Source organism: Pocillopora damicornis, chromosome 8 (genome assembly GCF_964200805.1).
Source record: "Pocillopora damicornis chromosome 8, jaPocDami1.2, whole genome shotgun sequence".
In the NCBI taxonomy this organism is placed as follows: domain Eukaryota; kingdom Metazoa; phylum Cnidaria; class Anthozoa; order Scleractinia; family Pocilloporidae; genus Pocillopora; species Pocillopora damicornis.
This window is the reverse complement of record NC_142677.1, coordinates 21886208-21913974: the sequence shown is the minus strand read 5'-3', so window position 1 is coordinate 21913974 and position 27767 is coordinate 21886208. Positions and strand designations below refer to the sequence as shown.

The 27767-nt window shown below is 36.1% G+C and overlaps 2 protein-coding genes across 7 annotated transcripts in view; both read left to right on the top strand.

The window, feature by feature from the left end:
- Window positions 1-1212: 1212 nt before the first annotated feature.
- On the top strand, window positions 1213-16299 carry LOC113678869 (ribosomal protein S6 kinase alpha-3). Of its 3 annotated transcripts, none has more exons than XM_089180618.1 (26): window positions 1235-1453; window positions 2273-2504; window positions 2608-2646; window positions 2740-2865; window positions 3147-3228; window positions 3640-3720; window positions 4211-4290; window positions 4595-4701; window positions 5561-5598; window positions 5682-5761; window positions 5983-6042; window positions 6473-6543; window positions 6778-6866; window positions 7367-7431; window positions 7915-8017; window positions 9193-9272; window positions 9805-9861; window positions 10167-10229; window positions 10840-10914; window positions 11432-11473; window positions 11735-11782; window positions 12105-12263; window positions 12880-13118; window positions 13381-13498; window positions 13898-13954; window positions 14375-16299. In XM_089180618.1, exons 2-26 carry the CDS (start codon window positions 2445-2447, stop codon window positions 14570-14572), a joined length of 2217 nt encoding a protein of 738 aa, XP_089036744.1. In that variant the 5' UTR covers window positions 1235-1453; window positions 2273-2444; the 3' UTR covers window positions 14573-16299. The 3 variants fall into 3 exon arrangements, with proteins under 3 accessions (XP_089036746.1, XP_089036744.1, XP_089036745.1); XM_089180619.1 differs by having other exon boundaries at window positions 1276-1453; window positions 1663-2504; XM_089180620.1 differs by lacking the exons at window positions 2273-2504; window positions 2608-2646 and having other exon boundaries at window positions 1213-1453.
- Window positions 16300-17012: 713 nt separating this feature from the next.
- Window positions 17013-27767, top strand: part of LOC113678885 (intermembrane lipid transfer protein VPS13C) — a 60955-nt gene continuing 50200 nt past the window's right edge. For 3 of the 4 annotated variants that reach the window (XM_089181010.1, XM_089181009.1, XM_089181007.1), the window contains exons 1-21: window positions 17013-17454; window positions 18246-18289; window positions 19133-19175; window positions 19568-19663; window positions 20059-20163; window positions 20389-20465; window positions 20663-20701; window positions 20976-21035; window positions 21460-21519; window positions 21657-21740; window positions 22451-22508; window positions 22834-22907; window positions 23015-23068; window positions 23179-23285; window positions 23861-23935; window positions 24588-24678; window positions 24794-24856; window positions 25793-25916; window positions 26255-26367; window positions 27141-27208; window positions 27307-27378. In XM_089181010.1, coding sequence (XP_089037136.1) covers window positions 17358-17454; window positions 18246-18289; window positions 19133-19175; window positions 19568-19663; window positions 20059-20163; window positions 20389-20465; window positions 20663-20701; window positions 20976-21035; window positions 21460-21519; window positions 21657-21740; window positions 22451-22508; window positions 22834-22907; window positions 23015-23068; window positions 23179-23285; window positions 23861-23935; window positions 24588-24678; window positions 24794-24856; window positions 25793-25916; window positions 26255-26367; window positions 27141-27208; window positions 27307-27378 — 1604 coding nt within the window. In that variant the 5' untranslated portion in view covers window positions 17013-17357. The remainder of the gene's footprint in view (window positions 17455-18245; window positions 18290-19132; window positions 19176-19567; window positions 19664-20058; window positions 20164-20388; window positions 20466-20662; window positions 20702-20975; window positions 21036-21459; window positions 21520-21656; window positions 21741-22450; window positions 22509-22833; window positions 22908-23014; window positions 23069-23178; window positions 23286-23860; window positions 23936-24587; window positions 24679-24793; window positions 24857-25792; window positions 25917-26254; window positions 26368-27140; window positions 27209-27306; window positions 27379-27767) is intronic. The other variant, XM_089181008.1, reaches the window with a different exon arrangement.

Here is a 27767-nt window from a genome sequence, read left to right as displayed (position 1 = left end):
TTTGCTGAGTTCCCCCTTGAGTTCAAGCCCCAATAACAACCTTTAGAAGTTAAAATACAGAAAAGCATACCTACAGTTTTTATATATCGCATGTGTGATTTATTCTTTTAAATTTAGTAAAATCTTGATCAGTAGCAAGTTATTACTTGAGGTTTTTGTTGCACTAGGGTTAAATTATCGCCATGCCATTACAGAACTGTCTGAACACAACGGAAGTGTCGGAAAAGCACGCTCTCCAAAGTTAGTTTTTTTTGAGCTGTGACTGCCAATATTGAAAGGTTAATCTTGGAAAAAATGCTAGAAATGCCACCCAGCTGACCGCATAAACTTATTGTGAGCTGACAAACTTACACTTCTTCCTTCTGGCAGGATGGCGACTGTCATCTGTTTATAATAAGTTTAATGGCTTCCTTCTCAGCTATTTACAAATGAACAGCTGCATCTGAAATGTTTATCAATGCCGCTAGGTGTTCAGTGAATTTTATTTTAGGTCGCGGATCACCTGCTTATTTGCCAACAACTTGTCCGATGTCTGCGATTTCTGCCAAAAAAATTATTGTTTCTTATGCAATGCGATCCCCCGTTGCGAGTTAATTCCAGTGATCACTTATTTTTTCTTTTAAGTTTTAGCTCGGAAAATTCGTAATAGAATCAAGTGGTGGGTGTGGGTCTTAATTTTGTATTACTGTTATTTCTCGTGACGTGGCCATGTGTCCGCGTGACTGTTCAATGAGCTTTGGTAAAGCTAACCATGTCTGTCACATTTAAATAGCCTCGAAATCACGTGAGTTTGACTCAAGATTTCTTTCACTTGTATTAAATTTGGGGCATTTCTCAGTTTATTGAACAAATACCTTCATTTGCCTTTTTAGTTTCCACATCTGTATTATCTACATCTGTAAACATTTGTCCTTAAAAATAAAACATGCGTTTCGACTTCCTTTCGCTCTTAAGAGGTAACGCCTGAAGTTTCTTGGTACCTTAAAAGTGCAAGTTGTCTAGGCTATTTATAGAACATGGATTTGGGAGAATTCTTAACCCTTTCGTTTAGTAAGTTATTCCAAGTAATTTTCATGACCGGTTAATCGTGTGATTATGTTACTAAGGTTGGAGTATTTTCACTAATAAATTCTAAATCGCGGAAACCACAACACAGCTTTGAGCTTCTATTAAAAGCATCTGGTTTATCAGCGATGACGTAATCGCCTCAAGGGAAAGTTCCGGAAACTGTTGAGGGGAGTTGTATGCAAATTTACTGTTGTTACTTCATAGCCTAACATAAAAATTCGCCCGATCTACGTGCCGTAGAGTTACGATCTGATATTGGACTGCTCTTCTTATTACAGAAGCTTAAAGCGGTATTTCAACAGCGTGAATTTTGTCATATTTACTTGTGGTAAAAAGGGACAAACGTGGATGAGTCGCTTCTGAACTCGTGAAGATGGTCAACATGGTAAGATTTACTGTCATCCTCTCAGTCAACTTATTAGTACGGCGTTTCATAGCTTGTAAGTTTTACAACAGGGCGATTTTATGTTGTAGTTAGATTTTCTATTTCGCCTTGAATCTAATACATGTTCCGTGAAGAAACCGAAACAGTAGCGTAATGGAAATCGAGACAAAATTGACTTGAGGTCGCGGCATGATTTCCTTTATTTACAGCAAGGAAGGTTGACTTGATTTCGTGACTTGCCGGTATAAAGTGAGATGTTTGGCGGAGCTAAGCGGAGTATATTTGGAACACAAAACGGATGGTTGATTTCTCAAACGGCAATTTGTTGGAAAAGAAAAAAAGCTGTTAAGAAGCGATTTAAAATGTAAAACTGATAATCGCCCATTGAAATAATTTTTACAAGAGATTTACTGTTCTTGAAATGTCTGTGGTCAAAATTATCTTCAGCGTTCGCCCATGCCATTCATTAATCAGAGGCAGGTAATGGTATATTTGAAGCGGACGCTATTTGTTTCGATCATAGTATTTATAAGTATTGCCCCTAAAAGTGAAAACTACTTTCATTAGGACAGAAAGCGTAAATCTATGTAAATTTTTCGGTTTAGCGTAAAAGATCTCATGTCAGAGATATTTACTTGGTTAAATAATCATGCTTAAGTCCACTTATTAACGATTTAAATATTTCTTGTCGATCGTTATAAACCACGCCGTTGACACTATTCTTTCTTATGTACATCAGTTTTATCTACTGGTTTAACCATAAACAACTGCTACCGGTAAAATTACACGCGCAAAAATTATTTTGTTTTGTCTCAAAAGTTCGCTGCGTTAGTGGTATTTCCGGTTCCGGTTTTGGATGAAATAGTTTGGCGTGGCTTAGTTAGCCTCGTTTTGATAGCCGAGCTTGTTCAAGGAAACCGTGTTTTTGGAACAGTGACTCATTTCGGTAGTCAAGAAGAGGAATTGGGTTGGGAACGTGGAGAAATTCAACATGCCTTTGGCGTATTTAGCCGACCCTTGGCAGAAAATGAAAATACACGAAGAGACGGAGGTGATTTTATCTTATGACAATTTGCGATCTTTGTGCTGAGTTTCAATTTCAATTTCTGGGGTCGAAGCTCATTCGATAACTCTACATATTCACAATCTCCTAGGTTGCAGATGAAGAAATGACTGATGAAAATAAAAATGGAGTAAGCGAATCTTTTGGCGTAAAATTATGTTAAGCTCTTATTGTTTGTCCGAAAAATGCTAGACCAAGGCCCACTGTTTTGTATTTACAACAGCCTTTTGAGGAAACATCTTCGCTTATCGATGTTGCCGAAGAATTTGTGAATTCGAAGGCATGCCAGAAAGCCGACCCTTCGCAATTCGAACTGCTGAAAGTTCTCGGACAGGGATCCTTTGGCAAGGTAAGTTTTAATGTCCTTCTTGTTCGCTTTTAGTCTTACTAATCCTTGTCCGAGCAAGGTGAATAAATCTTAAATTGGAAAAGGTACTTCTTGGCGTCATAGTGGAACCATGTTTTTGACCTTTGCTTACGTTGTGCCGGCTATTTCACGCATTAATCTTTATTTATCGCCACTTCAATGTTTGTGTATGCTTCTTTAGTTTGTAGCTCATTTATCATTGTTCAAACTTCTTGTAGAACGTTCTTCATGGGGACGTCAAACTATCAAATGTATTGTTTTAGGTATTTTTAGTGCGCAAGTTGACGGACGCCGATGCGGGAAATCTTTATGCGATGAAAGTTTTGAAGAAAGCAACTCTTAAAGGTGAGCATATTCCCCTATTTTTTTGCTACGCTGGTTAGGATTTTTGTTTTCAATTTATTTTATTTTCAGTTTTTGCGGAAGCGTGGTTTTATCGCTGCTCGATGTGAGAATTCGATCCTTGCGTGAGGAGGTGAAATGTACAATCTTCGATATTAAAGATAATTGTGAAACTTAATTTGAATTTCACCGCTTATCCTTTGTGCTCATACTCAAAGCAGTCGGTATTGGAAGAACTAATTGCTTGTCTTGTTAATTTACCTTTTGGATTGGTTCGCGAAAACCCTTTCTTTTGCTATCAAATTTGTTGTTCCATATAGTATCGCTTAGTGCATTTTGTTGACCTTTCTCTGAAGGGGTTTAAGGTAACAATGGCCGCTGCTCTTTTTCTTGTCTTTTTACCTACGGCTCTAGTTCGTGATCGTCTGAGAACGAAGAAAGAAAGAGACATCCTGGTAGATGTTCAGCATCCCTTCATTGTTAAACTTCACTATGGTGGGTCTAATTTACTTTGATTAATTATTTTTATTCAAATTTGCTAAAACGACTTTTTAAACCAATATGCACTCGCGGATCATCCAGTAGCCTCTGTGGCTCAATCCTTTACTACCGTGATGTTAAGCTTTGATTCGGGGTTCCACAGGCTTTGAAATACGGCTCCCAGACAGATTTTTTGGAAACTTTAAAATCCAAGGAAATATATATTTATGTTTCCAATTAGAAGTGTGAAGAAAAGCGAACAGCTTGAAGTGTCTTGGCTAGATTTTAAATGAAGATTTGCAAGCAGTTTATCGCATTTTGCAGTGTTTTTTATACATTTAAAACGCACATAATATGAATGACTGAATTCATTAATAGATAAACAAATAATGTTGAAAATAATCATGCTAAATAATAGTTTTTGAACAGTGAGTTCAACAGTGAGTGTTGTCAAGGCTAAGTGAAAATGTAGTTGGTTCAAACATTTCCTTATTTGCATTCCCAGCTTTCCAAACAGAAGGAAAAGTTTATTTGATTCTTGATTTTCTAAGAGGAGGGGATTTATTTACAAGGTTATCAAAAGAGGTACGAAAACTGTAAGAATTTCTTATATTGGAGCACAAATAATTTTGAAATTAAGTTTACCGGTACTTCAATATTTGCAATAAGTAATCATCATGAAGTATCAAGTTTTTCACTCTATCACTGACATCCTGTGGCTGAAGCTTGAGCTGATGATGGAGTTAGTTGTCAAAACTCTGAGGTGGCAAAGTTATCTGGTAGCCAGCCATTGTGTGCATTAACCACTTCTTCATGTGTTCTTAGATATTTTTTACAACATACATTTATTATGTCAAATTTTTATTCCTTTTGTATCTTTATGAAACAGATTATGTTTACAGAAGAGGATGTGAAATTCTACTTGGCGGAGTTAGCTTTAGCTTTGGACCATCTTCACAAGATTGGAATTATTTATAGAGATCTAAAACCTGAGAAGTAAGTATTCTTTTTTTGTAAATCTGAGCATTTCCTAAATATTATTCTCTGTATGTTCTTGAAGGATGCACCAGGCAGTTTGATAGTTTGCTCAATTCTGCCAGCATCTGTTAGGGTTCTAGTGTACACCTCCTTTCTCAAAGCGATTTTGTGTTCTCTTTTGATTGTGGGGTATAGATGACCAACTGCTGGGGAGAACTACTGATAGTGGATATGTTTGCCACTCTGGCTCTGAGTTATATTTGATAAATTTGTGAGTGGAGACATTTTGGTCTGTTCCAGGGAAATTTACTATCAATGTGCATGTTCACTTGAGGACCGTTGCATGCTCGTTCTTTTGCTTAGTTATAGTAAAAGTTTATTTGTTGGAGTAACTTGGGCAAGTCTGATTGTCTTTTTTTATTTATCAAGGAGAATTTTTGTCAGAAAAAAAATTAAAGAAAACATTTTGGATTCTGTAGGCTTGTTTAGTTACCTTTGGCAGAACTTTTTATCATTACTTTTATGGAAATTGTCACAGAGATGGGACAGTAATTTGAAGGCATTGGCGAGGGGGTATACCTTGTCATACCAGTGTGTTTGCTTATCAAGAAGAAAATTAAAGGGTCCAAGGAATATAGCCCTCAGTGACTTTATGAAATAATAGGATCTTCTTTGAGAAAACACAAGTCAATTTGAGAGAAGAATTGAGCTGTCTATCAAATGTCGCCTAGGGTTTTTTTGGTCATGTGACCCTCCAGTTGTACTTGTGTGGGGTCAGTTGCCTCATTGCAGCTTTCAGGTAACACCTTGATCATTTTATATCAATAACCTTGTTGATAAATGTAGTAAATGTATATTTATCCTGTATTGTTTTCAGCATCCTGCTAGATGCTAGTGGCCATGTCACACTAACAGGTTGGTAGATTTAAAGTATCTGTTGTTCCTTGAGGAATTAGTATTGTATATTTGTTAACTAAGTGGCTTTGTTTATATTTTAGACTTTGGTCTTTCAAAAGAATCTGAGTATGATCAGAAAACATACTCATTCTGTGGAACAGTTGAGTACATGGCTCCAGAGGTAATTCTCTTTTTACTTATGAATTTAGCTCTTCACCTGAATGTAGTGTGTGTATTCAGAGAGTGCATTTCTGTAGTGTTTGATCCTTCACAGTACATTATCATAGAGACTCGTTCACTCTGTGGAACTAAGGTCAAGTCAGCATATGCTGATTAAAAACTCCATTTACACTGTGTGTGTACCAGTTACAATGTATAATTGTTGTTCAATTCATCTTCCAGGTGGTAAACAGAAGAGGTCATACACAGGCTGCAGACTGGTGGTCTTACGGTGTCCTGATGGTCAGTAAAATTGTCTTAAGCTTTCCTCTTGGGGTTTATCACATGAATGTACTCCTCTGACAGCTAAACTTTAACCCTTCAACCCTTAAGAGTAAATAGCTTCTAATTTCTCCTTACAGTATCATTCCCGAGTCACACATTAAGGTCATGAGAATAAAGGAAATGATCAACAACAAAAGAAGTTCTTGATTGTTAAACAAATTCTTATTGCCAGTACCTTATGAAATGTGTAGAGAACAGTGTGGAGAAGATGTATACTGATGTAATGGTGTAAAAGGATCATTTATGATTAGGCAACTCTCCACCTTCTTCCCAAATTTTTAGTCACAATTCTTGACAAGGGATTTTTGGAACAATATCTCCAGATGATTAACAATTTGCATCTCAAATGTTTCTCAAATGTGATATTTCCTTTTCTTTTCATTTTCAGTACGAGATGTTGACAGGTGCTCTCCCATTTCAAGGGAAAGACAGAAAAGATACAATGAATATGATTTTAAAGTAAGTAAATTGGAAAAAAAACACTTTTGGTCACTCGCTCTGAAGAAGGGCTAATACTTAAACTGCCTTAGAAACTCTTTACAGAGACCAATTTACATTATCAACTTAATTGATAGAACCAAAATTTTACTTTTGATCACAGTTTGCAAAAATAGGTTAGCATGTTCAAATTGTTGTTTTACTCATAAGTTGCATTTTATATTAACTATATATTTTTAACATTACAATTAACAGGGCCAAACTTGGTATGCCTCAGTTCTTATCCCCGGATGCTCAAAGTCTTTTGAGAATGCTGTTCAAAAGGAATCCAGCAAACAGATTAGGTGAGTTGGAGAGATTAGACACAAGTTAGAAATCATTACAACTGCGGTTTTTAAATATTCCTTTGGTTTTTATCTTTTTTATATTATGGGGCATAACTGAAGAGTTTTTCAGTTGTTACTGGTCCAGCTTTTTATAATACAGACCATGGTCTGAAATTTTTTTCTGTGCTATTTGCATCATAATTGAAAAATTCAAACCAGCAGAAAAGAATAAACAATTTATTTACTAGTCAAGATCAGTCCATTTGGAAAAAAATGTGCCCTTGGTTTTAAGTACAGCCCTTTGTGACTCTCTGTCATCATACACAAGACTTTAGGCACAGCTTTCTTCTTCTTTTTTTACTATTTTTATGAACCCCCTTCCTGGAATATAGCATATCCTGGTATATGTAGATGTAGTGTGCAGAGTTTGCTGTTGTCTATACATTAGTTAGAGATCAAGAAAAGTACTTTAATTAGTGTGAGGGTTATTTTTTCGCTTCATTTGTTCATCATTCCAGGTGTTGGTGAGAATGGTATTGAAGATATCAAGGCACATTCCTTCTTTTCATCCGTAGAATGGGAGGTTTGTTTTCGAGAGCTCTTATTTCTTTTCGTTGTGTCCTGATTTGGTGCTAAATTAATTCCTCAAAGCTTGGCTCACATAAGGATTGATTCATGTTTCCTGCCCTAGAACCTGAGTTGCTCAACTCTTATCCTTTCAACTCCTAAGATCTGATTGTTAATTCTCCCCTCCAGTTCCTACACATTTCCTTATTAATTGGACATTAGAATTTGGTGTGAGATCAGATGACAACTTCTACTCGATGAATTTGAGTATTCTCGTAACCTGTTTGCTAGATGATGTGTTGATATTACTGGGAGAAGTTATGTGTTAATCACTTTTGGGAGTTAATATAAAGGGTCAAAAGTTTTTACAAGCACAAATTTGCTCAGGTCACCTTACCTCAAGTAAAAGTAGGTTTCCTGTTGTACTCAGGGTCTGTTGAAGTGCAGCCTTATGCCTTCTTGTTGTGTTGATTCCTAAAGGTGGATTTGATATTTTCAGAAATTATACAAAAAAGAGCTGAGGCCCCCATTCAAGCCTGCAGCTGGGAGAGCAGATGATGCATTCTATTTTGATCCTGAGTTTACCTCCAAGACACCACAAGGTATTGTTAAAGACAAAAATGTTACCATTTTAATCTGGCATCCAGACCACTGCAGTCATGGAAGGCTGAGAGTCCCTGATTAAATTAAACATTTACCTGCACAATTTTGATTTACTGCACAATTGAACAACAGAATAAGAGAACACACGATGAAATAAACTTAAGATAGATATGACATAAACTTTAGTTTGTCTCACATTTGATAGTATCTGTACTGAGCTATATGTAACATCCTAAAGGAAAACAAAACAACAGAAAATCAATATAGACTGAAAATCAACATTCACTATTAATATTTTCTACAAGAAATATTACCATTTATTTATCAGTGGATCATTGAATTATGCAATTCATGAGTTTTCATTGGCTTAGCCATCATATATGAGTTATGAGCCATTATTCCATACTCTACCATGGTGTTTTTGTACATTATAATATTATGTTTGATCTTACAAAATAAAGTTGGGAAGATTTCAATATTTTGGGGCATTTTTAATAAAACAATTGTTCCATTTGCACTTGTTGAATACAAGATGATTATAGCCAACTTGGCCCAACTGGTCTTGTTGGCTATCCATCATCTCAGATCCAACATGTGCTCTGAAATAGTTATTTGATATTATACATCAGATGATTAGGAAGATCAATATGCAAGAATCTTGCATCAGAATTAAGGGAAATTATCAGTAGTTCTGAAAGAGTCAGGATATTAGTCACTAGATATGAACAAGAGTTACTTCAGTATAAATATTCTTTCATCAGCGTTAAACAAATGGTCACTTACACCTAACTGTAACTTAATATTTTATGAAGTGCAAACTGTACATTCAACAGCTGTGGTTCAACTAGCGTCAATAATTTGAAACATGGCATTCCCTTTTGGCACAACTTCTATGAACAAAATGTAGTTGACCCTTTTACTACCAATTTCTTAAAATTGACTCCCTGCACTGTCTTCTATCCTTTTCTTGAGAATTTTATCCTACATAATTTGGTGTTCAATCAAACAATGTTGCCTACATGTACATAATGTTTTTCTTGTTGCCTGTTTGCATGTGAATTTATTGATATTGTTAGGAAAATTCTGTTTGGTTACTCCTAAGTAACCATAGTGAAAGGTTAAAGAGGATTACATGCCAACCTGTCGCTTGCCTGATGCTATCTTTTTTTCTCAGATTCCCCAGCTGTTCCTCCAAGTGCCACATGTCATCAGCTCTTTAGAGGGTTTAGTTTTGTGGATCCATCACTTGTACAAGTAAGTTATGATATATATTTCTGAATAGCTCCTTGAAACTTTATGAGCTAAGGAAAAATAGTTTTCTTTGGGTATTTTCTTCTTTGCATTCAACATGGCACATTCATGTGTTGGCATTCTCTCCTGCTAACTAGTACATAGCTATACTTTTTGTTCTAAGTCTCACCTCCTATTTGATATAGTAGCTACTCTTGTTTGTTATTGGACAGCTTGGAGTGCAGTTTAGAAATATTGCAAATTATTCATCATTTCAAGATTACAATGCATGATTACAACAAAGTGGGTTATGTGGCTTGGAACCTCTGTGCTCTATGTCTTTGTCCACCATCCATTGCCATGTGGTCTTTTGACCACAAAAGTTATCTCTCTTTGGACATAAACAGTTTACCTGTATGATTATGCAATAGCTCCAGTATACTATTAGGTGTACTGGAAACCAATCAGAATTAAGGATTTAATAGTTGCACAGTAAATGAAAGTGACTTTTCTTTGCCATTGCAATGGTTCACTGATAGTCCTGGTTTTATTACAGGAGGAATCTGATCAAACAACATCCAATGGACCTGAAAAAATGGAAACTGACCATAGAGTAAGAAATCAGTTACAAATAACTTACAAGTTCTTGTGTTCCTTGCTTGCTTTTCTGTTACTTTTTCCAATACATTATTTTTTATTTTTATTTTCCCTTTAGTCAAAGCTAAGTCTTTCTTTATTGATTCATTCCCCAAAACATAGTTATTGACAGAGCTAGTTTAAAAGTTTCCAGGTTAAAGCTCGTTGCTTGTAATGTAAACAGCTGTCTATAGTCAAAATATACAATTGATATTAACAGGTCTAAGATTATTGATTATTTATATTAAAAGCTTATTGAAGTTTTTTTTTATTTCACCCCAGCCTTTGCATAACATCTTCCAGATAAGAACAACATCCATTCTTGAAGAATATGATATTAAACAGGTAGATTCATGCATAATTTGTTTTTAAAAGATAATGACGTTGCTTGATATTTTTTTCTTCTTACATCATATGACTGGATGGGCAACATTGCATTTTATATGATTAGCTGAATTATTCAGTCATATGGTTTAACTGGTACATGTACTTACTTGTGATCTTTTTGAGGACAGTCACCATTTATAACATTTTGTTTTTTTGTCATATAAAACAAATACATTCCATGTTGCCGTGGGTCTATTTGGTGATAGATCACAGAAGATGTCAAAATGTGAAGAGGAAATCAGTGACACACATGGCTGCCCCTCATGTGTAACTTTTTTGTTCTAGTCATATTTTGATGTCATCAGTGAACTTTTCTGAATAGATGTATCAGGCAAATGGAATCTGTTTATTGAGTGGAGAGAAGTGTGATAGAGTGATGAGGGTTTTCAGTTAAGATGGTTTTCTCAGATGTTGAGTACATGCTCTGCATTATGCTCATGTGGCCATTAGTGACAGGATTAATTAGAAAGAATGATAAACATTCTTAGTTATGGGCACAGTAGGCTGAGTAATGTCCATATTATACTGAACCTTTTTGCTAATTAAACCTTTATATTTTTGGCAACAGGAAATTGGAAGAGGATCATATTCAGTATGTAAAAAATGTATTCACAAAGCATCAGGGGGAGAGTGTGCAGTCAAGGTATAAAACATTGATTTTCATCAGGTTAATTGCACAATGTATGCACACCATTTAGAGCCACCTTTGATCTGCAGGTTTTTAAGTTAAACATCCCCTTCTGCAAGTCTTAAGCCCAATGATAAATAGGGAGGGCTCCCCAAAAAATTGGGTGAAGTTATGAACTGTTACAGGGCTTGAAGTTAACTTTTTAGTTGACTTGCAAAGTTTTTCTAGTTAGATTTTTTTCCCTAGCAAACTGATGAGACTATATAGCAAATTCTTTCCCTTTGAAATATCAATTATCATATTTGATGTAAATTTTAGAACTGATATTTTGCACAGGCTATCAATAAGCTGAAAAGTTTTATAAAAAAGGTAGTAGTAGTTGTAGTAATGCTCCTAATTGCTTCATGCTATGGAGACCAGGATAAACTCCAGCTGGATAGGCCTCTAGGGTCTGGTACAGACTTGACTGTTCACATGAATTTTGGAAAAGACATGGTCATCGAGAATTTTACTCCTTGTTCTAACTTTACAGATTGTAGATAAGAGTAAACGAGATCCTACAGAAGAAATTGAGGTGAGAACTCCTCTTTAATTGTTTCATTTTTCTGGCTTTACTTGTTTTATAAAATCATGTGTTCTTTCTGAGTCATTGCTAGCTTGTTAAATTTTGAAACAAATAGAATGTGAAAAATATTCCACTTTTAGCAGTTATGCCTTGCATTTTGTAATTCCATAGAGGAATTACAAAAATTTTGATATTGTTTTAATTGGCAAACTAAAACACTAACTTATCAATTATATATTAGGTAATTAACACGAACTATTTCCCTTACAGATTCTTTTACGATATGGAAGCTATCCAAATGTGATTCACCTCAGAGATGTAAGCTGAGATATTTACATGTAGAGAGATTTTTTATATGATTTTTGATTTTCTCTGTCTTCTCATAAGCTCTTTACTTGACAAAGTATTTATATTATAAGGAGAAATAACTTATTGATCGGTATCAAGAGTATTAGGGTTGATAGTTATAAAACTTGGTTGAGCTTCCGAAGATGCAGGTCGCGTAATGGGTAACCAGGTCTCCACAGCTCCCCTTCCCTTGCTCCTTAAACATCTTCTTCACACCTCCCCCCTTCTTATTTTTTGTTCACCACTTAAAAGATGTAACTGATATACATAAATATTTTCCTCTTCGTCGAAGGTGTTTGAAGATGACAAAAATGTGTTCATGGTGATGGAGCTCATGAAGGGTGGAGAACTACTGGATAGAATATTGAAACACAAGAGTCTATCAGAAAGAGAGGCTGCTCTCATCATGTACACTCTGGCTAGCACATTTACTTTCCTTCATGAAGAAGGGGTAGGTTATATGTTTTTGACCAATCTTCAAGTCAGTTTGACTAGAATATTGGCAACATTGTGTATTTTTAGTTTTTTACCCAGTTGTCGTGACCGAGTAAGCTCGCGCGAAAAAGTTGATAACGTAAATTGGCCACCGTTAGGAGTTTCAAAGCGGACATTTTAGCCAGAGCGAAGGGCTAACGCTCGAAACGTCAGCTTTGAAACTCTTAACGTTGACCAATTTACGTTATCAACTCAGTTGATAATACCACATTATTTTATTCTGGGACTGTCCTTGTTTTGCTTGTCTACGCTCTTTGATTGTGTCAAGAAAACTCGAGCCAGCCTCTCAATTAATCAGAAACTGAGAACAACTAAACCCATCCCGACTTGGTCACTCGCGTTTTCCCACGCTTTAGACAGTTAAGATCTTTTTCCTTTGAGTTCTGATTGGCTCCTTGTAACATTTTCCTTGATTCTGAAGGGTCGTTGAGATCACTTTGGTTAATCGAAAAGTTTCCCATATGTAAAGATACAATTTTCGGTTTTGCGATAACAATTTGGGTAATCCCGCCCCTGTTGCTTTCTCTGGTAGCCAACCATGAACTAACGAGAATTTTCCCCCTTCGTTATAGGTTGTACACAGGGATTTAAAACCAAGCAACATCATGTACGCGGACGACAGCGGCAGCCCCGAGTCTCTGAGGATAGTTGATTTTGGGTTTGCTAAACAGATCCGCGCGTCAAATGGTCTGCTTATGACCCCATGTTATACGGCAAATTTCGTGGCTCCAGAGGTGCTCAAGAAACAGGGATACGATGCGGCTTGTGACATCTGGAGCTTGGGCGTTCTTCTTTACACCATGCTAGCTGGGTGAGTGAGTGTTTCGTCGTGTTCTTGAGAACTGTTAGTCTTCCACGCAGTAGCCTGGGAGCAGGTCCTCATTATTAGCGCTGAAAGACGCCGTTTCTCCGCGCCCGGGAAGATTTCGGACGAGTCGGGAAGAAGTTTGGAGGAGGGTCTGGCTACTCATTAGTCAGCATAATGTGTAGAAAGAAACCGCGTTATTGCTGACAAAACGGAGACCTGTGTAGTTATAGTTGCGGCTAACACTTTCTTCATTTATCAACATTAGGCAAACACCATTTGCTGTCGGCCCAGAAGATTCTGCATCGGTCATTTTGTCAAGAATCGGGGAAGGAAAGTATTCCCTTGTGGGAGGAGCCTGGGACCATGTCTCAGATGTTGCCAAGGTAATGTCACAAAAACCTTACTTAAAGTGTCATTGTTCCTAACATTATTTCTGTGAAAGGTTAGATGTCTATGTCTAACAAATAAATGTTATTGAAAAGTCTAGAACCTACCCTATAATGAATTTAGATACACTTTGTTAGATTTCTTACGTGGCGTCTGTACGCTCATTACGCTCCAGAGACTACGAGGAGTCCCTCCTTTTCGGCGAAGTCCGTCGCGTTAATTAAAAAAAAATTGAGTGAAAAAAATATTCATGTTAGTGCGCCGCGCCGAATTCTGGAAAGGAGGCGCGCCAAAAGATGGAACCTTACTTTTTTTGTGCTTCACACCCAAAGCATTGATCTTGTTTTGTTCTGATTTGCCAATCATTGATTGACACCTTTTTGATTACTCTCTAGGATTTAGTCAGACAGATGCTTCACGTTAATCCAAGACTGCGGCTGACAGCAAAACAGGTGAGCTTGAAATAATTTACAAATAGTTGTTAGAGAAATGACCTGTGGATGGATTATCTTGCATTGAGTAATTGGCAATTTAAAATTAAAGTCCTTCGAATGTCAATCTTCCTTTTCGTGTTGGCCTTTGATACTTTAGTGAGTGTTTTATCCTTGTCTTAACTGTTCAAAGAAACAAGATTGATCTTCTTTTTCACTTGGAAAATGACTGAAAGCCATTTCCGAGTTGTTTCTATGGTCCAAAATTCACTCTTTCCCATCCATCGTTCCATCACTTCAGTGGCTCACAGCCATTTTGATTCTTCAGAAATGGCGTTTTAATGAAATTGGAAAAGGCCGTTTTTGTTTCTGTGTAGGTGTATTTTATTGTTTATATATTTACGTTCGTGGCTCCTCCTAACCGTTTTACTCTCTTTTCAGGTTCTTCAACACCCATGGGTGGTAAGTCGTCATCAACTACCTCAGCACAGGCTTCACCAAGTCAGCAGTGTGTCAAGAATTAAGGAAGCTGTCAAGGCAACTTTCTCCGCTCTCTCTTCCCCTGACAACAAGCGGCTTAAACCCGTCCATGCCTCGCTGCTGGCACAGCGAAGAACGAGAAAGAAGTCGCCAAAATAAACGATGGGGTGTTTTTTGTACGCACTCATCCTTTTGTAATGATACTTTTGTACGTGTTATAGATAAGAACATTTTTTACGTTCTTGAACAAGTGAGACATAGATAACCCACAAAACCTTCGTTATCTCCATCCATCTGGGTGCAGTGTCCCGTATGACGAGACCAAGTTGATGCAACAGTCATCGCGGGCTCACTTGATACTCCATACGGAGTTTTGGTTCAACCCTTTAACTCCCAAGATCTCATTAGAAATTCTCCTTACCATCTGCCATATAATTCTTGTGATGTTAGTTCAAAGAATTTGGTACTGGATCAACTAATAATCCTCTAATTGATATTGTTCTTTATTCTCATTGCTTGTCCACTTGACATCGTATCGATATTGTAAGTAGAAATTCTGTCTTTGTCACTCGCGGGAGTTAAAGGGTTATAACGTATGGTGATGCTCTCCTCAGGTTGCTTGTCTTCGAGTGGAGAAAACGTTGTTTTGTTGGCTAAGACTGTAAAGTAAAACGAATTGATTTTTGCGTGGTACATATTTATATAGATTACAGTTAAGCGTAGTTGGTTTAGAAAATAGAAAACAATTTCATTCGGCCAAGACATGTCACTTATCAATTTTTGCCACTAGGGAATTTTGCTCACTAACGACTTCTAGGCGCAAAATTCTTAATTCTTGAAACAAAAATACTTGTATTATGCGACTGATAAGAAATTTTCGTATCACTGAGAAAAATTGTTACAAGAATATACCACTAAATTCGTACACTAGAAAGATTTATCACGGGGAGGATCACGAAACACTTGGATAGAAAAAAAAATCACATTTTTAAAAAAAATTTAGTTTCTTTTCTAGCCAAGAGTTATAATGGAGAGGGTACAATTGGTTCATTTGATATTAGAATATCGGGAAAAGAGGCCGAGAATGTAGTCATGTAACATAAACAAGTAAAAAAGCTTAATTCACAATTTTCCGTCTGAAGGTAAAGGCTGACCATTTAAAAATGTTAACCAGTTTAGTTTAGAGTACAAATATTCATTATTTTTCCCAGAAAGTAGTAAAGTGTGTCAATTTGAAAGTGAAAATATTCAGACCTATTTTGTACACCACAAGTCGTGAGTATTTTTCTATGTTTTCGGGTCAGTTTTCTCACAAACTTTGTATAATGTTTGTACACATTGTAGGTTAAATTCAACATGCATTGGTAATGTACATGGGTATCTTAGGGGTGAAGCTTTTGAAAAATAATGGATATCACAATGCAGACATTAGTTTAAATAAAATTATTGATTGACTAGATGGCGTGTGCTCCATCTCTTTCTTTGAGTAGAATTTTCGAGCTGTTTTTTTGAGCTTAGATTAGAAACTCCTGGTTGTTTGTTTTTTTATGTTTCTCTTGAAACTTTGTTAGGAATTCACACATTATTTTTGAGAACTACTATAGTGATGTTGATGTAAGGATTAGACGTAAAGGAATTGAGTTTTTTGCTATGTCAATAAAATTACATCAAGATTTAAAAAAATAAATTTTAGTTTTGTTCCAAAAGCCTGGCGAAAATAAGTAGTAAGGTTGAAATCTATCATTTGTGGAATCTTGTTGTGTGCATCCACAACGCTCCAATTTTGAATTAGCTACCTTTTGTTAACATGTTAAAGAGTATAACCTTGAGCTGGTTAAGCTGATGAATTCAAACTTTGTAAATAAAATTATATCTTTGTCGTTGTATTTTTATGCCCCCTGACTCTGTTGAATATAAGAAAGATTATAAGGAATTAGTTTAATTCTTTAATAAACTTTCGTAAAGTTTACAGGCGTAGAGGCGATCTACTCTCACGCGACCCGTTGACCACGTACATATACCCTACGCCCTAATACACACGCCAGGAGCGCGTGTCGATTAAAGACTCGAATCCCCACGTGCAAACCATGACAGGTCTAAAAGGAGAATCGTGCAATTCAACTCCCTGGAAAACGCGTGACTTTATTCAAATCGTATCGGAGAGTCGCGCGGTGAATAAGTTAACCGTAAAAATGTTTCTGTTGACTTTATCGGGAAGAAATTAACTGTTAGCCGTAAAAGTCATCACCCCATTGAGACCCTCGTATACATCAACGGTGATAATTGCGTGGGTTAGAATTTCCGCATAAGGGAAATTTAGCCTTAATGTATGCTGAAAAGCTACTATATAAAACTGTTGTGGAATTTTTGTTCGGCGCTACCTTCTATAAGTCTATTAAACCCGCAGAAAGATAAGCATATAATGACAGCTATATCAGACACCGTAAGGGAGACCGAGAATTGAATGCGTCAAGCTGAACATAACCTTTCCCTTCTTATGTTCTATTCTTCAATCAAAGTCGTGTGTGCACCATCAGCCATTCCTTTGGCACACTTTCTGCAGAGCTAAAGAAGTCTCGCTTTCATGCTAACTCGACCCACTCTTTCCTTATTTGGCGCAACAAAAATTCCTCCCTTCTCTGCAACATAAACATACTTCTTTGCTGTCTATTTATTGGAACGGATCCATTAGAAAGTGAGAATCGTCTTTCTCCGTTTTCTAAATCGATGTGTGTGGAAGTTATTTGTCGCTAATTTTCACGTCTTTTATGCAATGCAAATATTTAGCAGGACACTCGTTTCAGCTGTGTTATCGTAACTCAGCTGTGAATCTGTGACGAATCTTTGAGGAAGCTCCAGGGCTTGATTAAAGCTTCGCAACGGAAATTTTTTTGTGCAAAGTTCATTGCTTTAGGATCTGAGCCGAAGTGTTTTGAGAGAAGACATGTTAGAGTCCCTCGCTGCATCGATTTTGAATGGAGTTCTTGGAAAATACATCAAAGATTTAGACAGCTCGAATCTCGAACTCGGAATTTTTAGTGGTAAGCGAACTTTTAAGTACATTACTACTTCAGCTTAAGTATAAAACAAAAGCAGTATGTAAATAGGAAGATAGAGAGCTGAAGTTCTAATTTAAACGCATAATTTTGCACAATGTAATAGGATATGTTATGATCGTGTGCGTGTCTTATGATATATATAGCGCAGCTTTACTCCGAAAAAGCTGGAAAATGAAGCCCTGTCAAATTTATGAAGGAATTACAGTTTACTTACGGAAAGAGTTAACGAACAGAGTTAATGAGAACAGAAGCTAAATTTTTAATTACAACTGAACCCTCTAAGGAAAACTGCCCGAGGAATCAAATAAACAGCTGGATAGAGCGAGGGGAGTTCCTCTGTACTGAGTGAGCTTTTTGGCAAATGCTCCCTAAGGGAAATGGCTTCACGTCCGATTCAGCTAGAAGTTCAGTTCACGTTAACTAAATTTGACTTAGCGCGGTGCTACTTTGAGGTGCGTGCTAGGGAATCTTAAGATATTTTATTTCCATATTTAATTCAAGTTGTGTGGTGTTTAGATTTCACTTTCGTTTGCCTCTTCACTCGTTAGTGTGTTAGTGCCAAACATTGAGTTGAGCGTGACTTTGTATATTGTGTGACGCAGGTAACTTTGCGATTTGACGATGTGATACAATTGTTTTATGTGAAGAAACTAGTGTCCAAGAGTTTGTCATTATTAACTTTATTCCTAATCATTAAACTGCACTAAGTATGATGATGTTTTAATTGCACGGGGTTGATTGAATGTCAATTAATTCTGGAATTTGTTTTTAAGGAAATGTTGTCCTGACAGATCTTGAACTGCGAGATGATGCATTGGTAAGCTACTAGTAAAAGGCAATTTTCACCATTCAACATGAGCCCATAAAAATCCATGAGTTTCTTAAATAGTAATGTGTATAAGTAGCCCTCAGGCTTAGAAATGTTACCATTGGTTTCTGCACCAGTGCAGATTCATAGATATTTTGCCCATGAGAAGTTTGGAAAAAAATAAAAGCTACTCAGTGACTATATCCTGATCAACAAATGCTGAGTGATAAATCAATTGTTCAATTGTTGTCCATTTTTTAATTTGTAACTATGTTATGTATAGATCAATTCCCTCTGTTACGCCAATCGATGCCTGTACACCCATCATCAACATGCATGATGAGTAGTTGTCAACAAGTTATCACAATTGAATTTGGTTATACAAATTTACCTGCTATGTTCTAAATATTGTTTGCACTGGTTTCAAACATTTTTCAACTTTTTTCCTACTACTTGATTAAATGATGATGTGAACCAAATTCTTTTTTTTTTTTATTCAAATCTATAATTCCCAGAAGTTATTAATGATGTAACTTCTCCCTGTAATATCCACTTATTATGTAGCAAACAGGTTATGAGAAGTAATTCAAATCCGTTGGGTACAAGTGCTTATCTGGATCTAACATTAAATTCTCGTTCCTAATTTACAAGGAAATATGTAGCAGCTAGAAAGGGAGAATTAACAAACATATCTTTGAAGTTACGGGGTTAAAGCTAACTCTTGAACAAGAATGAATGCTCAAGAGATGGCCAGGAATACTCGCAGTCTTAATTATTAGAATGTCAGCAATTTCAAGTTTAATTTCCCTCTTGATGCAGTGTTAACACTATGTTATTACACTTGCTCTTAAGGATGATTTTCATCTTCCCATAGAAGTGACACATGGCTATGTTGGTAATTATTGTTATTTATACTTGTATACAAGCTGCATATAATTTATTGTCATCAAAAATTATATGTATTTTTTAATAATCAGTATTACTGTGATTTTTGATAAAAGGGATAATTTCCTTTTGAAATACTTTATAAGTGTTTTGTTATGCTATTTAGCCTCATCATGTATAGTAAATAATGATGATCACAGAAACATTTTTTGGTTTTAAGGAAATTGTATTTAATTTTTTTTACAGCTTCCTTGAGATTGATCTTTATCAGTTTGATATCTATTTTGTATTACACACTTTAGGAGTATTTATCGACAACTTGGTAATGAAGGTAACTGTTATGGGGTATGATTTCTTCTGGTATGCCTCAGTGTAACTTTTCATACATGTACTTATGTACAGGGGAAATCTCTCTGACAATTCCATGGACTCATCTGTATACTGAGCCCTTGGACATGGCAGTGCACGATGTATATCTGATAGCAGGACCCATTCGAGGTGAGGTATCAACAATGATTTTTACCCTTTCAACCTAATATCACACTTACTGCAAATCCTCTATTACAGTACACCCTGTACATTTCCTTAGAAGTTTACAAGGAGAGTTAATGTAACAATTATGAGCTTCTTTAATCGGCAATTATTTCCTTTTTTCTTGTAACCATAATGTGTGACTCTGGGGTGATATTGTTAGGGGAAGTTAGATGCTACGTACTGTTACGGGTCAAAAGGTTTTTTAAATGGTTTTACCTGTAGTACATTCTCCTTCTTATCTGTTAACTCTTCACCATCTGAAGAAATCTTTCTGTTTAAAAAGTTGCTTGGTTTCTTAAAGGCATGTAGTTTAATGCTATTTTTGATTACTTATTTGGTATTTTTGCTTTTGTCTATAGAGAGAAAATATGACCCTGTGAGAGCTAATACATTAGAATTAGCAGCCAAAAGAAAACGCCTCTCCCAGATTGAACAGCGGACTCAGGCTGCAGACATCAATGAAGGTTAACATTTTCAAATCAATGTGATGTGATAATAACACAAATACATACATATCATGTACAGTCATGTGCTTGTACAAAATAATGTAATTACTTATCTCATTAATTGTTTATATTGTAGTATTTCCTGTAAAAACCACCACTTGAGTCATGTAGAAATGTTGGTAACTTAACATTTTAAATTTGTTACATGCAATTATATTTATTTAAAGGGTATTGTTTGTTTAGAGAAGCCAAAAAATCCTGAAGAGGGCTCTGACTCTTTTGTGGAAAAACTGATAGCTCAAGTTTTGAAGAACCTTAAGGTAAATTTTTACAACTGAGTTACAAATATCTAGCAATGTGTGTAATTATATAAATGAATTGTGCTAGTTTTACACTGTTATGCTGGCAGGGATATATTTGTAAGGGACAGTGTACATGTAAATAGCTTTTGAAATCACAGCTCATGCTGCATTCACTTTGTGTACATTATTTATGGTATCTGTTCCTATTTTCATAGATTTCTGTGAAGAATGTTCATTTTCGCTATGAAGATAAGGTATAAACTGAGAAAAATTATCATCATAATTTTTTTATGAAACCATTTCTTCAGGGCCTGTACAGTTGCTTAAAACTGTTGTCTGACAGTCAGTTGTCTATCAGCAGACAGTTGGTCAACAGTGAGCTGACTGTTAGCTGTCAGACAGCTGATAGTCAGACAACAGTCGGCAAATACCGGTAGTCAGCCAACAGATTTTTTCAAGGAGTTCTTCTCAATTACTGAAAACCCTCTGATAAATGTACTAACTATTGCTGGTCATTCTTTCTGACAGGTTACTTCTCCAAATAAACCATTCACTGTGGGCTGTACTCTGCAAAATCTCTCAGCTGAGGTGAGTTCTGATTTTATAAACCCTTTAAAGCTTGAGAGTGACCAGCATCAAATTTCTCCTTACAGTAATATGGCTGAATCATTCATTAAGATCATGAGAAGAAAGGAAATGATCACCTCCCAAAAAAGCTTTGATTGTTCAACAAATTCTCCTTGTCAGTGCTAAGGGAAATATATATAGAAGAGTATAGAGAATATGGATACTGATGTTAGGGTGTAAAAGGTTTATTAAAGGTTAATGAAAATAATGGCTCCTGATGAAGGCCCTTAATAGAAAAATACTAGGTCTCAGTATCAGGTAGTCTTTATTACTCAACCCTTACTTCTGCTCCACGCAAGTCAATCTTCTGGCAGATCTGCCTTGATCAATCTAGTTCTGATGTTATCCACATGTGAACTGCTAATGAGATTTTGGTTTCCTTTAGACAACCAATGAATTATGGCAGGAGTGTGTAGTGGATGCGTTAGCCAAAACTATTTACAAGGTATTTGCTGATTCAAATTGTAAATTATGTAGAGTTATCTTCAAACTGCTTTTTTTTTGTGTAAAAATGGACAATAGTCTCTACATTGTAAAATCTAGTTCAATTGATTATAATAATCAATATTTTTCAATCTTTAGATAGTGAGTCTCGATTGCCTGGCTATGTACTGGAACACAAATCAGACGTCAAGGCAGTTCTTTTCAATGCAACATTCTTGGAAGGTGCCCTTAAAGAATGTATTCAATTTTGCTACTTGCATAAGCTTATCATTTGCTTTTATTAATAGGCTCAAGTACATGCATGCAGGAACTTGTCTTCACAATTTGTGTGTTCTCCTTCCCCTGCATGCTAATATACTTCTAGCAGTGCACAGGCATAGTATATATTTGTGAAAAATTACCTTAATTTGAAGAATGTCCTCGCTTTTTAACAATGCAGTCAGATGTTTAGGAAAGGTGCAAATTAAGATGAATAAACAATGTCATGGTCAATCCTAGTCACCCATAGGGAGGGATTGGGGAGAGAGGTTGGGCAACTGAGCAAGTAAGGGGATAGTAGAGAGGGATGGGGGGGGGGGGGGTTGGGCAATTGGGCAGGTAAGGAGGTGAACAGGCTAAGAAGCAAAGTGGAGAAGGTTAGCAGAGGGTTGGTGAGTTAGGTGTAGGGGAGGTTGTGAGGGAATAAGAGCAACATTTTAGGGGGCTAAGGAGGGAAAGGGCAGATAAGAGGGAAAGGGAGGAGAGAGTAAGCTGGCCAAGGAGCAAGGAGGGGAAGGTTGAAAGAAGTTTGGAGAGTTATATGTACCAGGGGTGTGTCAGAGAATAAGGAGCAAGATTTTAGGAGTAAGGAGTCACACCAGGTACAATTGTTTAGTAGCTGAAGATTTGTCCCATTGAAATCATATGGTATAGTTCCTGTTTCTCTTTTTCAGGACCTTATGAGCCGTGAGGTCTCAAGCAAAACAAGCCTTCCATCCAATTATGAATTCAGTAGGTCTCATCTATGGCAGTTATAGGATTAAATAGTGAAGAGAAAGTTTAAATTGTGGGTGTTTTGAAGAGTTTATAGCATTTTTAGCTAAAGCAATGGACTGTACATGACTGTATACTTATGAAAAAAGACCTTAAATTGAGTGATGATGATTTTGAGTGTGCCGTGTTTGATCTACTATTAGCAAAGTGTCAAACTAAATATAGAATTGTGGTTGTACTATCTTCAAATGATAGATCCTAAATTAAGTAAGGAAAGTGTTTTGAGAATTCTCTGTTGATATTCTATCTCTAATAGCTGTGTTGATTACTTATTTGTTTAAAGTTTTAAAGCCTTTGTCTGCTGAATGTCATGTTGTGATGGACCAATCATCAGAAATAGTACTTGACACACCTAAGGTATTTGAAAAAGTCTGCAAATTTTTGGTTTTGAAAAGCTCCCTATTACTGGTAGAAAACCACTATTAATTATTTTTCAAAATTTTTTATCATGTTTTTCTTTACAGCTTCTGATTGAGGTGTTACAGCAGGAGTTATCTCTAGTATTTACCCAGACCCAGGTAAATATCAAACCAAAAAGATCTGAGGAGGTGCTATTTGTAAAACATATTGCTAATGTCTTTTCCAGTTTTTTTTTATCTTAACTCATATTTGTACGTTTTGGTCGTAGTTTCACAATGTGATGGATTTGATTGAGTCATTTGAGTCAATGACCATAAACCAACGTTACTTAAGATATCAACCAACATTACCAGTGAGGAGATATCCAGCCGCATGGTAAACACTGCTTTCTGGGTCTAAGAATCATGTACACTGTTGTTATACATTTCTGTAAATTTCAGTCAGAATTGAAAATAATCCTTGTAAATCCCTTGCTTTCCAAGCATCTTTGTTGTGTTTGCCTGTTTTCCTGAACATATAATTAAAATTATTTTATTCTTTAAACCTTATAAACCCAAGGCATCAAAAGCCTAATCAAAATCTTCTGTACTTCAAGCTGGAATTACTATAATTTATTGTTATTCTCATGGAGAAAAAGTGTGTTTATCCTTATCAATGAAGATAAAAGATAGGAGAATTATGAAAAAAGGTTCAGAGAAGGCAGTGGCACTTTGTTTTGCCTAAAATCAAATGTATAGGTTAAAACAAAATGATGATAATCCACAAACTGTTTGTTGTTTGTGTTAAGAAACATTTTTCAAGAACAGAAAGGGAAAAACAGGCATTTGGCATTTTTTGCTAGAACTTCACTCGGATTAATCGGTGGATTAATAATTGAGTTCTCTGAATGGATGTGAATTTTAACAACATTATTAGTAGGGGTGCATTTATTTTCTTTTATAATCTTGCAGGTGGAAATATGCATACACTGCTATTTGTGAGGAGAAAATTAGATGCTGGTCATGGGATCACATAAAGGAGCACAGGTAAATGTAAATGATAACAAGGACAAACTTTATAATCAAATTCTTGGCTTTTTTTCTTTTTTAAGTTTTATTTTTATCAAGTTTCATGATTTACAGTTGAGCCCCTTAATGAAATGGCCTGGGAATATATAGCAATCAGGGTTCAGGTAAAAACAAAAACGACTTTAAGGGGGAGGTCACTTACTAGCATCAGGTGGTTTTATAGAGGATTGAATGTATTTTGCTTTAGTCTAGGAAAGATCACTGAAGATTCAGTAAGAGTGTAATTAGGGTACATGGATGTCAAGAGCTCAATAATCCTTTGAGTAGAACTGAGACCAAATTACATCACAAGGGTCAATCTGAAGTGGGAACTTAATCATGAAGAGAAATTAAGTTAATGCAATGAACTGATTGAAAGGGAAAAAAAGTTTGAAAACATGAGTGACTAAGTCATGACAGGTGGTGTGAATGTTCTGCAGGAATCACTCCATGTGGTAAATCACAAGCAACCAATGCAATATAGCATTACTTTGGACTTGAAATTTAAACTGCATCATTGACTAATAATAAATTAAATAAATAATAAAGTTAACCTTTTATTGTTAATACGTGTAGCTCTATTTCTACTGAATAAATGTATTGATTACTATCAATGTCTTCCTCTATTCAGGAGAAAGTATCATTTGTATAAGCACCTTTGGGAGAGAAAGTTAAAAGGTTTAAGTGAGGATGAACAGTCTTCCATTAGAAATAACATTCAGGTATACACTTTGAGGGTTTTGCATTTATCAAGTAATTTGTTATGACTTTTATTGTTTAGTGGTGATTCCTCAGTAGCATTTGTACTTACAGTATTATTTATCTACTTTCTGTTAGTCGTTGGAAGATAAACTTGATATTCCAAGTATTTTGATTGCAAGGAGACATGCAGAAATAGAAGTAGGTTTCTCACAGCAAATAATGTTGCTTGAATGTACATGTAATGTAATATGGGGGCTAAGCACACACCGTTATGCATTTCTTTACAAAATGAGAATAAGATGTATAACAAAGGTCTCAGATAATGTGTAGCTTTGAGTTCCTTTAACCCTTTGATCCCTAAGAGTGATTGGCATCTACTTTCTCCATACATTATTTCCCCTGAATCACATGTTAAAGATATGAGAATAAAGGAAATAATCAAGGACTAAAAAGATCTTGATTGTTAAACAAATTCTCCTTTTCAGCATGTTAGGAAATTTATAGAGAACAGTATGGAGAATATGCAACCTGATGTTAGGGTGTAAATGGTTAAGTTACAGTGGGTTCAGGCTTAAGGAATAGCTGGAGATACCATGGGTGTGAGTTGTTATGGAATTAAACTACTCTGTGATACACTAACAACAGTTAAGCTTGAGAGGAAATCCAGATGGAGTTTAAAATAACTGAACTCTTCTTAACCCCTTGTACTCCCAAGATCTCACTAGTAATTCTCCTTACTGTCTGCTATACAATTCTTATGATCTGAGTTTGGAGAATTTGGTTTTGGATCAATCAACAATTCTCCAAATTATTGATGTTTTCCTTTCTCCTCATACCTTGTATGCTTGTTGTATCAACAATGTAAGGAGAAATTATGTCTTGGTCACTCAAGAGAGTTAATTAGTTATTTGTGCTTGTAAATAACTGTATGATGCTTATTTCAGAAGATTCAGTTTTAAGAGTGTATACTTTTCCTAATGGTCAATGCCCTTTTGACTTTCCAATAATTAAAGTTCCTCCCTGAAACTGTTTTCTGAAACTTCTACAGTTTAAAATTATTTCTTGGCTCTTTGGAAGTTTGCAGCGCTCTAAGATTTTTCATTGAGGGAGTTTATCTTTTTCTTTATTCTGAAGGTTCCTCCAAGTCAAAGGTTTAATCCAAACAAAAAAAAGAAGTCAAATCCTTGGTGGTTGTGGTTGGGTATTGGGTCTGGAAGCTCCACTGACTATGAAGGAGTCATGAAACAGGAGGAACAAGGTATGGAGAGACAAGTTTACAATGCATTTTTTCTGATTATATTATAACAAAACAGTAATGAACAATTTTGTGTTAAATCTGCATTTGATATGTTTTAAGACTACTTTTGAAGATGTTGGCTTGCTTATGAGGTTCTCAGATCACTGAAGGCCCTGAAAAGCTTATTTTTCAATTTTTCTTGAAATTGTAATTTTTTTGATTGTTTCACTACCACTCATTCAAATACCCTTTTGAGTTTTTTTTTTTACATTTGATGAAAATTCTTGAAAGCATCTTTTTTGGACAACTTAGTGGAGAAACATTGAATAACAAATATTCTTCCACCTAACTTTCTATAGAGGAGGACATTTGGTCAAAATTCTCAGTTGCAGCTCTTTCTGTTGAGGAAAAGGAAAAGTTGTACAAAGCAATTGATTACAATGAAAGTGTGCGGGTGAAATATCCTACAGAGGTAATGCTACTGTGATGTTTTATAAGTTCTTAACATTCTTTATATGGTAGCAACTACTGCATTCCACACCTCCTCTATTTCCAATATGCCCCTTTACTTTTTCCCTCCTCTGCTCCTCTTCCTGTATCTCTTTCCTCATTTTTCTCTCCTCATCCCCTTTCCTTATGGTATTCCTCCTCTCAACCTATCTCCTCCCCTCATTATCTTCCTTACTCTTGCTTCTTTACCATCACCACATCTACCTACACCATGTCCTACCTACTTTTCCACCCCTCCTTTTTTTCTTCACCCCCTTCTCCTTTTCTGTCCCCTCCTTGCTCCTCCTCTTCCTCCACCCCTTCTCCTCTCCCTGCCCCTCCTCCCACCTCTTCTTTAATCACGTCCTACAAATTCCTCCCTCTCTCATTCATTTTCTCCACGCCATCTCCCCCCCCCCACTACGTCTTACCCCTTCTCCTACTCCTCATTCCCTTTTTATTCATTCTTCTTCCTCCTCGTTCTCCTTTTTTTTTCTCTCATCTCTCCTCTTTCCCCTTTTCTCACCTTTCTTCTCGTTCCCTCTTCCTCCCCTTCTTTTATTTCCACCCCCTTTTGTTATCTCAATCTTGGTCTCTCTATTTGATCCATCAATCTTCGAAACCGGTAATGATCTAGTTATTTACGTTAGGCGGAATAGAAAGGAAACATGGAAAATTATCACTAACTTTGAAAAATACATGTACGTCTTAATGTTTACGTTTTTCACACATATTACTCTTCTCGACGGGTTGCAGTTCATTAAGTCAAGGATTACCTTCAACCTGGACAAATGTACTTTTGAACTCTTGGACGCAACAAATTGGTGAGTCACATTGCTATCTCTACTGGATCAATACACTTTTTCATTGGTAAATTGTCTTCAGCCTGTCATATCATTTGTCATGTCATATTTCATTTCAGTAAAATAGCTCAGTTGGATACTGAAGGATTTGATGCAACTTTAGAACACAGGCCGGCTCAGGGAGCCTTTCGGTGAGTTACCATGCATCCTAAAAAGCAAAAACGTGAACGATTTCTCTAACCATTGTAGAAACGATTCTTGCCTCCAATGGTATCACTTTCTCTATAATTTTACTCTCGATAAACGTTACCAATGTTTTTATCCCTCTTAATGGTCCCAGCTATCGGAATTTAACTGCTACTTTTGTCACCAATTTATGTAGGCATAGCATTATTGTTTCCTTTCAACTAGAATTTTTTCTGCCGGTCTCAATCATATTGCAGAGGTAGGAACCTTAGGCTTTTCATAAATGTCTATGAAATAACACTTACATGTACAAGGTCTTGTCGGTTCCTGTGAATTTCAATGATCTCTGCGAGATATCTGAAATTCGTCGAAGTATGTTTAGAGAGAAGCCCTG

What these genes read in the sequence shown, in the direction of transcription:
- LOC113678869 (XM_089180618.1), top strand. Translation starts at nt 2,445, where the DNA reads ATGCCTTTGGCGTATTTAGCCGACCCTTGGCAGAAAATGAAAATACAC. An exon ending in AAATGGAAACTGACCATAGA is followed by an intron (nt 9,862 to 10,166) that starts GTAAGAAATCAG and finishes ATTTCACCCCAG; the next exon opens with CCTTTGCATAACATCTTCCA. An exon ending in CTTTACACCATGCTAGCTGG is followed by an intron (nt 13,119 to 13,380) that starts GTGAGTGAGTGT and finishes TATCAACATTAG; the next exon opens with GCAAACACCATTTGCTGTCG.